The following is an 11,650-nucleotide window of genomic DNA, read 5'->3' on the forward strand; positions in this document are numbered from 1 at the left end:
CGGGACTAGTTTTGCATCAAAACCTTAATAGGTTTGTTCCCAAAACGAAGAAAATCGAGCTTTGAAGAAAGCTGGAAAAACCATTTTATAGATGTCACACGGGCGTGTGCGTAGCCTTGTGGTTGGTCGTGTGCAAGACACAGCCGTGTGTTTGACGAAAGCATGGTCGTGTGCAAGACACAGCTGTGTGGTGGTGTGGGTATGGCTGTGTAGGCCACACGGGCAAGACCAATTTGGGCGTGTGGGCTCACACAAGCATGCCACACAGGCATGTGGGATTTGGATCATGCCGTGTGGCCTACACGGGTAAGGCCAATCTGGGCGTGTGGGCCACACAAGAGTGTGGGCCCATAATTTTAAAATTTTCCTTAGGGTCGCATAGTTTGTTCCGACTGACTGTAGGCCTACCGTAGGGTTGGTAAGGGCTAACCAAACCCTAAATTATGTGATTTGATATTCTGATAGTCTACCTTGTGTAGGGTTCCGATATGAATATCTGTTCTGTTTAAATAAATATATACTATCTGAATATGAGCATGTTGTGCATGATATTACTATATCTGTTATTCTGCATCTGTGACTGGGGTGGGTTTTGTATATATAGAGGAACTGATCTATACGACGACACTTTGCCTATATTCTGGCAGCTTGACTACATATTATCTGTAATGTGTCGCAGCAACATTATATGGTGTTTAAGGATGGGTGGGTTTTTTTTAACCCCACATGGTGTGATGAGATGGTCAGAGATGTGTGTAGATGATAGGGGTAGGATTCTGTATATCTATACTGCTTAACTAATTCTGTTATCTGTATCTGAAATGGACATAAGTCCAATTCTGTATCTGATTGTATATGAGATTTCTATATGTATTGCATGTCTATTTCCGTTGGGTTACACACTGAGTTTACAAAAACTCACATCTGTTTGTCTGTTCTGTTCAGGTAATCCACAGACTTAGGCGGATCAATGTGACGGAGCCTCACGGTGACCACGAGTTCGTAACTGTTTAAGATTATTTTCTGAGAGTTTTGTAATTTGTGGGCTTTTCTAACTGTTTTATTTTATTTTGAGATTTGGATTTTTTACTTGAATTTTTATTTGCAACAGTTGGCTAAAAACATGGTTTTTACTGAAACAATAGTTTTCTGAAAATACGAACGGGATTATTAAATATAACGGTTTCTAAGACTTCTGCTATAAATTATGTTTTGAAAATGAATTTTTTAATAATGCTTTTAGTAATAATTTTTAACGAATAAAGATTACAAAACTTTATCGAAATAACTCTGTTTTCAAAATCCTTCTTTGTAACATCTCCAGATTCGGCCATAACATCTAGACTAGGTTTGGGGTGTTACAAAATCACTTTGAAAATCAAATTAAAAAGATTAGAAAATTTACATTTTCTGTCGGAAAAAGACTAAGAGTGTAGTTTATACCATTCAAAAGATTTTTATTAAGAGTTAAATGCGAATTATGATATTTAAATTTAATAGGTACCTATTTTTGTGAAGAAATCTGGCACAAAAAAGTAAAATAGTAATTTTATTTTCGAATATTTTGGTCATTTGTAAAGAATTAAATTTTAAAATATTACTTAAATGAGATATTGGATAACTGAAAGAAGAAAGTGGATCACAATATTTAAGACTTTAAACATGAAATTTTTGGGTTTGAGAGTATTTTTAGAAGGAATCGGCTCCCATCATCATATTGTAGTCGGCCAGCACCTCCCATGGGGACTCTCTTCTTGTCTCATTTTTCTTGCTTTTTCTTGAAATTTTTTAAAAACTCAACACTCAAATTTTGAGATTTTGTCAAAAATCATTTGGCAAAATACTTTTAAAACTCATTTTCACCTTTAAATACATAAATTCAATCTAGAGTTAGGATGAGTTTAACAAAAATAGTTAAAATTCAACAAAATTAATCGGTTAACAATAAAAGATTTAAAATTTTATTAATTATGAACTAATTCGGCTGATGACGAAACTAACCTTAATCGAAATTTATTGTTATTTATTAGTTGTGATGTTGTTGAGTTTTTATACCTTGTTTTGAGACTTTTAGTAGGTTTCAATTAGATAATGAATGTTATTAATATTTTAATTAAGATAAAATAAGACTTTAGTCATATCTTCAATAAAGTTATTATTTGGTTTAAATTTTTTAAAAATTAAAAGATAAAATATTACCTTCAAATTTTTACTCGATTTTATCAAATTCGATTTCTTCCTATGACTTTTGCATTTCCCCTACTGCTCCTCTAACTGATCCAAGCAACATGCAGTTAGTATCAAGGTATAGTTTTTAGTTTATATTTAGGGTGAGTGTAGGAGTGACATGACTATATTTAACTTCTCTTTTTCCGTAGATTTAGAAGGGCATAATGAATAAATTTAATTTTTAAAGAAGAGTTAAATGAGACTTGAAGTTATAAAATAACAGTTATAAATCAAAAGAAAAACTTCTATTAAATATTTATAGCTAAACGGTCACAAAAGAGCATAGAAAATTAAGTATATGTTTGGTCAACTTCTATACCACCATTACATTATAAGTACCAAAATACCAATGCTGTGAAAATCTCACATTTAACTTCACCTATAGGAGCATGATGGCATTTAGTTTGAGAAACATAGTAGCTTTTTTAGCATTGTTTCATGCAAGTATTGTGGTGGCAACATTGCCTTCTTGCCAAACCTGTGGCTCACCTGAACCATCTCCTCCAGCACCTGAACCCGAAGCTTTTCCACCTGAACCGGAAGTACCCGAACCTTATCCCTCTGAACTGGCTCCTTATCCGGAACCTGATCAGTCTCCGGAACCAAGTGAGGCACCAATTGATGATGATGGTGTTTTTGATGTCACTAACTATGGAGCGGTGGCTGATGGTGGGACCGAATGTAGCTCGGTTCGTGCTTCTTAGCCGCCGTGTTTTAATTTGAACTGTAATTTTATTTAACGTTATGTCATTAATTTCTGCATTGGAATCCTAGTTATGATGCTTAATTTCATTCTTCTTATTGGGTGTAAAGGCATTCTCTGCAGCATGGCATGCAGCATGTGATTATCCGTGGAACTCTACCATTTACATACCAGAAGGAACATTCTTGGTCGGTCCGATCTCATTTCGTGGCCCCTGCTATAACGATAGATCGCCTAACGTCGAGATCAGGGGAACATTATTTGCTCTAAGTAGCCTTAGTTCATTCAAGTCCTCCTATTGGATTTCATTCAAAAACCTCCAAGGGCTCACTCTTATTGGGGGACCCGAATACGGTAAACTCGATGGTCAAGGAGCCGTAGAGGCCTGGAAAGAGCCTAGCTGTGAGAAATCAGCAAGATGTAAGAAATTAATCACAGTAAGTTCCATTACAAGTTAACTAAAAGTTCGACTTTGTTTATTCAAGTAAAATCCAATTTCATTGAACTTTTTTCATTACTTAATGTTATGCAGTCAATAGATTTTATAAATGTTTCACATGCAACCATCAGCAATATCACATTGTCAAACAGCAAGGGCTTCCACTTAGGTCTGCATGGAAGCAAGAACATTAAAATCTACAATGTCAAAATTATTGCTCCTGAGGATAGCCCAAACACCGATGGCATCCATGTCAGTAACTCCTCTAACATAAGCATTTTCTCTTCGACAATCGGAGTCGGTGATGATTGTGTCTCCATAGGACCCGGTAGCAAGAATGTCTCGGTTTCCAACATCCGATGCGGTCCAGGCCATGGAATAAGGTAGCCTGTATATACAAAACACTAACAAGTTTGAGTCATAAAAACTTTCATATAACTAGTGCAAAAATGGCTTAGTGTGGGCAGCCTTGGCAAGTATAAAAACGAGAAGGATGTGGTCGGGATCAACGTCCGAAACTGCACGATAAATGGCACAGAAAACGGTATTCGGATGAAGACATGGCCCGGAGACCGTCCAAGCAATGCTTACAACATGACATTTGAAGACATTGTGATGGTCAATGTCTCCAACCCCATAATCATAGACCAAGAATATTGTCCTTCACATAAATGCAAGAGTAATGAAGTAAATATCTAATCTTAGTTTCACTCAAAAGAAAAAGAAAAAACAATGGATGGATTCATTGTGTTTGTTCCTGGAATTGCAGCCTTCAATGGTGAAGCTTAAAGACATATTCATAAAGAACATCAATGGCACCTACAGCACCAAATCTGCAGTAATCTTTCTGTGCAGCTCAGAGGCTCCTTGTGAAAACGTTCAGCTTGTTAACATAAATCTCAACTATTTAGTGCCCAACAGTCCTCGCCAAGGTCGCTTGAACATTAAGGGGTTTCTTAATGGCTTACAAGTTATTAATTCTAGGTTTTAGGTGGGAGCGAGAGTTGAGAGTCCGGTTTAATGGAATTGACTCAACCATTTAATTCGATTCACAATAAAAATTTTGAAAATTGTGAATTATGAACTAATTTGGTTGATTATGAAACTAACCTTAATGGATATTTGTTGTTATTGATTAGTTGTAATGTTGTTTACTTTTTATACCTTGTTTTTACACCTTTTAGTAGGTTTCAATGAGATACGTCTCCACTTTGTTTTGCTACTTACATCTTTAAATTTTTGAATTTCAGTCAACCTTAAAATATACTAGTATATTGGTAACACATGTGTACGTGTGGGATCAAATTCTATCGTTCAAATGTGTGTGAAAATTAATTTGTTATAATAAAACAAAAATAATAATTTGTGGAATAATAATTACATTTTGATAAAGAATATTAAATCCATTTCAGTTGCTTTCCTGCCTATTCTGCAATGTTTCTATTAATATTGAAAATTTTGTCATATTTGGAAATTATAAAATTCATATATTGCATTCATTTGATATAAAATGCATGTATTTTTGTGGATACTTGTTTGGAATAAGATTTTGACAAATGAGGAGCGTGCACGAAAAGGTATGTTTTCTTCTCCTTTTTTTGAACAGTGTGATAAGTCGATTGAATTAGTGTCCATGCTGTGAGAGATCGTGATTTCGCCCAATTGGAGTGGAAGTCCTTATCATCGAGGAATGCTTGGAATGTTTTTTTAAACTTTCATATTGGGGAGTGGATACACTAGAATATTGTGAATAAAGGGATGCTTAATATTGATGGTGGTGAATTGTAGACCCTTTTTTCAATAGTGAATTGTTTCATTTGGAAAAATCGCAATGCTTTCATTTTAAAAATACTAGTAGCAGGAGTCATTAACTCATTGCATCGGTTCTTGCTTGGAAAAAGTCTTGTGAGTATAGTGTCAAGATGGATCATTTGGCTTGCTCTTCTAAAATTGAACAAAGATGTCAGTGTCTTGAATCAAGTTGGGTCAAGATTAACGTTGATGGTTCTGTGTCAAAAAACAACACCAAAGTAGCAATCGGAGGAGTTGTGCGAAACTTAGATGAGGGGTGGTTGATGGATTTTAACATGGTAACAGGGATGGATGAGATATTCAAGATTGAAGCAGGAGCAATTGTTGAAGGGATGAAATTGGCTTGGTTGAAGGGTTTTAAACAAGTTGAGATTAATTGTGACAAAGCGATGCTTATAAATACTATCCGTAATGAGTTCGCATTAATTAGTAACATTGCGAAAGTCTAGTTAATTCATGAATGGTGTAAAAAGGATTGGAAAATGAAATTTAGGCATATCTTGCGATGAAGTAATAAGGTAGCTGATTGTTTGGCTTAGGTGGCAATAGAAAAGCTAAACCAAGTAGTTTTTTTTCCTAGCTCCTTATATGAAGGAACTACTGTTTCTATTCATTCCTAATTAATAGGAGTGTTATTTTCCTAAAAAAAAAAAAATAGTAAAAGAGATGTTAGGTAGGATGTAATAATTTCACACAATTCTTCGTATATTACCCTTCTTATAATTTTTCTTTTCTCAAAATACTGCAAGAGTATTTGTGGTTAGACTTCCTCTTTAATATTGATTTCTGCGCTTACAGTAAGTATTAAAGATGATGAAATTAGAATTAAATGGAAACAATGTATGATGGTCAGAATTAGAGATTCAATGGGATGTAAAATTAAAGAAGAATGTACACGTGCAGCCATGGGTTTTTGTGCATGAATTTCCGCCATATTTTACCCAAAGATGTTGGTTTAATATGGGATTTTAATTAATTGCTACCAAATTTTGAAACATTCTCATTCTTATTGTTGTTTGTAATAATATCTCCCCGTTTTATCCGCATAGACGAGATTGCTTCAATTAAAACTCATAGATTGATAACTATATCTGAGAGTTCATACACAGCCATCAACTTCCTCCTTTACTGATGTAAAACCTGGTTGTATAAAAAGTTAAATCTTCAAAGAATTGAGAAAATATTCAAATACCTTTTGTCCCTTTGAAACATATTCTAATTAATTCATTTCATATATAAATTACCCTCTTTTTTTTTACTTTTTTATTAAAATATTTTAAGCAATCAAATTCATTCTTATTATTAGTATTCATACTATATTATATTGATGTTATGAGTTAATTGGATACAATTTAATTGAATAAAGATGAAAATATATTTAGTAAATTTTATTATTTTTCAAAGTATTTTTATCATTTTATATCTTTTATATAAAATATATATATATATATTTACAATAATAGTTAAACCCAAAACTTTATAATTTCTAATAGGTTAAAATATGCTTATAGTCTTTATACTTTTTGAAAATTAGGAATTTAGTCCCTATATTTGTATTTCCAAGAATTTAGTTCCTCTACTTTTAAATTTCAAATTTCAAGTCTAATTGTTAATATTGTTACTTTTTTTGTTAAATTCAAGTTAATTACAACATCTTTTTTAATTACATGCCTATCAAGTGAGTAGTGTTTTATTTTATTTTATTTCAAAATGTCACAAAAAACATAACAGTTGGACCTAAATTTTAAATTTTAAAATAAAGAGACTAAATTCTAATTTTCAAAAAGTACAAGGACAACAAGCACATTTTGACCTTTTCAATATTTATACTTTACCATCTTCACAAATCTCATTTATTATCTATATCATTTTTTTATAAGTATAATTGTTGTAGAACAAAATATTGTTTTTCACCCGAATAAGTGTGCCAGTAAAAGAATCAAAAAGGCCCTTATACTAAGATTCATATTGTATTTTACCTTCTTTTATTCAAAAAATGAATAAATTAGTCCAAATAGGTTAAATAAAAATTTCGTCAATTTTTATGGTGCCTAAAAAAATAATCAAACAATTATAGGTAATATGTGAGGTGTACCTTATTGTAAGGTAAGGAAATAACATGTTTACACTTTAATCTAATGCCAAGCTTATTGTTTAGGAGAATGAACAGAGTAGAATTCAATATTTTAAATAATATTATTTCTATAAAATAATTTTAGATGATTTTAAAAAGGATAAATTCACCAACAGTCATTCAACTTTGGGGTAGTTGGCAAAACAGTCACCTGAGTTTCATTTCAATCACTCAACTTTGAAAAAATAATAAAACAGTCACTAACGTTATTAAAAAGTGACAAATAAGTCACTCATTAATGTTTTCCGTCACAAGCTTAACGGAATAGCTTACGTGGCAGTTAATTAGCTGACATGGCCAATTAACTTGCCACGTAGGACAAGTAGTCAAAGGGTCAAAAAAAAAGATGATTGGGCATTCTCTGTGCATTTCTTCTTTTTCTTCTCATCTTTCTCTGCATCTTTTCTCCCTCAACCTCTTACTCTTTGTTGGTGTAATAGTATGTCCCATGCCTTAAATTCTAATATTGTTGTCTTTCACCTTCGTTTTTGGCAGGTTGCGATGCGATATTCATGTTATTGTTAAAATTGAAAGTGCAGATTCTATTCCAAATTTGTATTCAATTATAACAGCATCTGATGGGGTGATCACATTAACTATTTCATGCATTCAGCTTTGTCTTTGCTTCTGAAAAAATATTGTAAAAATTTTGGGAAAATTGGTGCTAAAATATTATGAGACTTTTCATTCAACCATTGAGTGCCATCTAGGAAAGTTAGTTGTTACTTCTATTTACTGTTCTCTCTAGTGTAACAAGGAGGGTGATGAAAGTGTGAGTTATAATGTGATATGAAAGTAACTAGTTATTGCCAGTTCAGCCATATATGTTATATGTAAAAGGTAGTCCTTTTCTTCTATTTTAGGCAATGGTTGCAAGAGGAGATCTTGGTGCAGAGCTGCCAATTGAGGAGGTTCCTCTTTTGTAGGTTGGTTTAGTTCTTAACTGAATGGTAAAAATATAAACCATCAAAAATACTTGTAAAGAAATGAAATTTTATTTATTTAGCCATTCAGAACTTCGTTTAAAATGTAGGAAGAGATCATTAGAACATGTCGAAGCATGGGGAAAGTTGTTATTGCGGCAACCAATATACTGGAAAGCATGATTGTTCACCAAACACCAACTAGAGCAGAGGTATCTGACATTGCCATTGCTGTTCGTGAGGGTGCTGATGCTGTCATGCTTTCTGGAGAAACGGCTCACAGAAATAAGTTATTGAGTTTTTAAATGGGATTTGAGAATTTTATTTTTACTTATTACACCAACAAAGAGAAAGAGGTTGAGGGAGAAGAAGATGCAGAGAAAGATGAGAAGAAAAAGAAGAAATGCACAGAGAATGCCCAATCATCTTCTTCTTTTTTTTTTGATCCTTTGACTACTTGTCTTACGTGGCAATTTAATTAGTCACGTCAGCTAATTAACTGCCACGTCAGTTATTCCGTTAAGCTTGTGACGGAAACGTTAATAAGTGACTGATTTGTTACTTTTCAATAACGTTAGTGACTGTTTTGTTATTTTTTCAAAGTTAAGTGATTGAAATAAAAACTAAGTGACTATTTTGTCAGCTACCCAAAATTGAGTAACTGTTAGTTTAATTTACCCTTTTAAAAATGAAATGGATATAATTATGATTAGAATTTGTTTTTTTGTTGTTAAAAACCGAAATCCATATGGTTCCCTGTTTTTTTTCATTTATTTACTTCCCCCTGTTACGTGCTAACATTAGATTTCAGATCCGACGCCTGCTCTGCTCTGCTGTCTTGTCCGACATCAAATTCCATACCGGAGCTCAACTCTCTCGCTCTCCGCCGACGCCTGAGAACAAGATCTTGTCTCTAGAAAGGTACGTTCTTTGATCAAATCCGATCCCATCAATTTAATCTCTGCTTAGATCCTCGCATTTTGCGAAAACCATGAGCTCCAATTATGGGAAAGGTTCATCTGGTTCGCTAAAATCCTTCGATTTCGATCTCGGCCTCGGATCGGGCCGACCCAAATCCCTCAATGACCAAAAGAACAAAACCACTTCTTCCTTTTTATCTTATTCATCAGCAACATCTGCACCATCGAAGCCCGCATGGGAACCCAACAAACCGTCGTGGACCCATCAACCCGCCCCGAATCAGGCCAGCCAAGCCGCGATATCTGGTCCCACTTCCATGGTGGGAGACATCTTCGGGAAGAGCTGGTCCTCTTCGGGGGGTAATAGCTCTGGGATTGGAATTGTTAACAAGAACCCTAATTTGTTTGGAGATTTGGTTAGCTCTGCTTTGGGACAGGGAAAGAGTAATAGAAATTCTAATGTTCCTTTGAAAAATGCAAATCCAACTCCTAATTCTTCGAGTAAAAACACATATTCAATGGGGAATTTGGTTGATTCATTGCCCAAAAGTAGTGGAAATTGGGGAAATTCTAGTGGATATAATAATAATAGCAATGGTATTGGTGGTAGTAGTAATATTAATGTCAATATTAACAATAGTAAGAATCAGAATCTTGGGGGAGCTTCCATGAAAAGTATGGCTGGAGGAGCAGGAGGTGGAGGTAAAAGTGGGATTGGTTCTAAGGATCCTTTTGGTTCTTTGGTTGATTTTTCATCAAAACCGTCAGGGACCCTTAATTCAGGAAGTAATAAAGGAAATAAGGCAAATGTTGCACACGATGCATTTGGGGATTTTCAGAATGCTTCAAAACCGAGCACAACTGCATTTCCTTCTAGCAGTTTCAGTGCATTTGAGGATTTTCAGAATGCTTCAAAACCAAGCACAATGGCGTTTCCTTCTAGCGGTTTTGGTTCAACTTCGAATAAGAAGGATTCTGGTTTGAATATGGATAATTTTGGGATGCCTGCAAAGAATGTTGGATCTCAAAGTCAAACATCTGTTCAAAGCTCGGGCGGTGATCCTCTCGATATGTTCTTCTCGTCATCTTCAGCTTCTGGAGGTTCTGCTCAAGCATCTGGTGGAGGTGGAGGGCAGCAATTTTCTGAAGTTGATGATTGGGGATTGGATTCTGAGTTTGGAGGAGCAGGAGGAGGAAATAATGGTGGCTCAACAACAGAGCTTGAATGGCTTCCTCCTCCCCCGGCTGGGGTCACTGCATCTTCTGCGAAGAGCAAGGGTATCGACAACCAGAAGCAAGGGCAGTATGCTGATGCCATTAAGTGGCTGTCATGGGCAGTGGTTCTTCTTGAAAAGACAAATGATGAGTCTGGCACCATGGAGGTTTTATCATGTAGGGCTTCATGCTATAAAGAAGTTGGGGAGTATAAGAAGGCTGTAGCTGACTGTTCAAAGGTATAAAATTCTTCAAACTGTTAGATTATATTAGTTCCTTGTTAGTATGAATAAACTGCATTCTCGTAGTTTGGTCCTAGTAATTGAGGTTTGATCCTCTGATATTTTACTCATGGCAGAGTATTGTGTTGGTTGTATTCATATCGATCACATCAATTGAAATCAATGTAGACTGATGAAATTATGTTCTCCATTTTCCTATTTAGGTGTTAGAGCACGATGAGAGCAATGTGTCTGTCCTCGTACAGCGTGCACTCTTGTACGAAAGCATGGAGAAATACAAGCTTGGGGCAGAAGATCTGAGAACCGTTCTGAAGATTGATCCTGGTAATAGAATTGCAAGAAGTACTGTCCATCGCTTGGCTAAAATGGCGGACTAGAAGGTCTTTATGATTCATTTGTTTGTATTAGCTTTCTTCACGTAGGTTGATACCTTTTTCCCCTCATACTATGAACAGAATTAAGGGGGAATAATAACCTTTTTCCCTGGATACATGTGTCTTTCAATATGTCTCGTTGCGGAGGGTTTTCATGGTTCAATATTATATCTTGTCTTGTTTGTGATTTGGAATTGGCTCGTCTTTGATATTTCTAGATAGCTTTGGAGCATGCTTTCGGAACAAATATATATGGTTCGGTTCATTGTATGCTTCGGGTAGAAGTATATGAACTCTGTTACAACAGTTTATGGTATTGTATTGGATGGTGTTTTCTTTTCTGGTGATGATGTACAATGTTCATTTTGTTTAATGGATTTTATGTTAAGACCTAATGGATGGTGTTATATCTGAAATTTACGAATGGATGGAATGAGCAGACCACCATTGGAAGACCCTTTGGAGAAAAGAGAATAATGTTTGATGCGAGTATTCAGTTCTTTAGAGACGTAGATGTCCAAAACATAAGAGAATTTTAGAGGCGTCCATAATGTTTTAAATCTCTATAGTCATCATAGCCATGGACTATCTTTGAGGGAATAATGTGGTGAAGGTTTTATACGATGCAAAACCAAGTAAAATATGAAGTTTGAAAAAAT

General features: G+C 34.8%; 3 protein-coding genes across 3 annotated transcripts; all 3 read left to right on the forward strand.

Moving 5' to 3' along the window:
- The first annotated feature begins 2,621 nt into the window (after positions 1-2,621).
- On the forward strand, positions 2,622-4,362 carry LOC108487871 (exopolygalacturonase-like). Its single transcript, XM_017792210.1, has 5 exons — positions 2,622-2,918; positions 3,043-3,369; positions 3,465-3,754; positions 3,830-4,058; positions 4,141-4,362. The coding sequence occupies exons 1-5, from the start codon at positions 2,622-2,624 to the stop codon at positions 4,360-4,362; spliced, it is 1,365 nt and encodes a 454-aa protein (XP_017647699.1).
- A 931-nt stretch (positions 4,363-5,293) lies between these two features.
- LOC108487870 (pyruvate kinase isozyme G, chloroplastic-like) lies at positions 5,294-8,545 on the forward strand. Its single transcript, XM_017792209.1, has 4 exons — positions 5,294-5,529; positions 7,813-7,900; positions 8,181-8,228; positions 8,351-8,545. The coding sequence occupies exons 1-4, from the start codon at positions 5,294-5,296 to the stop codon at positions 8,543-8,545; spliced, it is 567 nt and encodes a 188-aa protein (XP_017647698.1).
- Positions 8,546-8,937: 392 nt separating this feature from the next.
- LOC108489508 (uncharacterized) lies at positions 8,938-11,386 on the forward strand. The gene is made up of 2 exons (XM_017794107.2): positions 8,938-10,614; positions 10,821-11,386. Exons 1-2 carry the CDS (start codon positions 9,232-9,234, stop codon positions 10,992-10,994), a joined length of 1,557 nt encoding a protein of 518 aa, XP_017649596.2. The 5' UTR covers positions 8,938-9,231; the 3' UTR covers positions 10,995-11,386.
- The last annotated feature ends 264 nt before the right edge of the window (positions 11,387-11,650 follow it).

The sequence above is a fragment of the Gossypium arboreum genome, chromosome 10, assembly GCF_025698485.1.
Source record: "Gossypium arboreum isolate Shixiya-1 chromosome 10, ASM2569848v2, whole genome shotgun sequence".
Lineage (NCBI taxonomy): Eukaryota > Viridiplantae > Streptophyta > Magnoliopsida > Malvales > Malvaceae > Gossypium > Gossypium arboreum.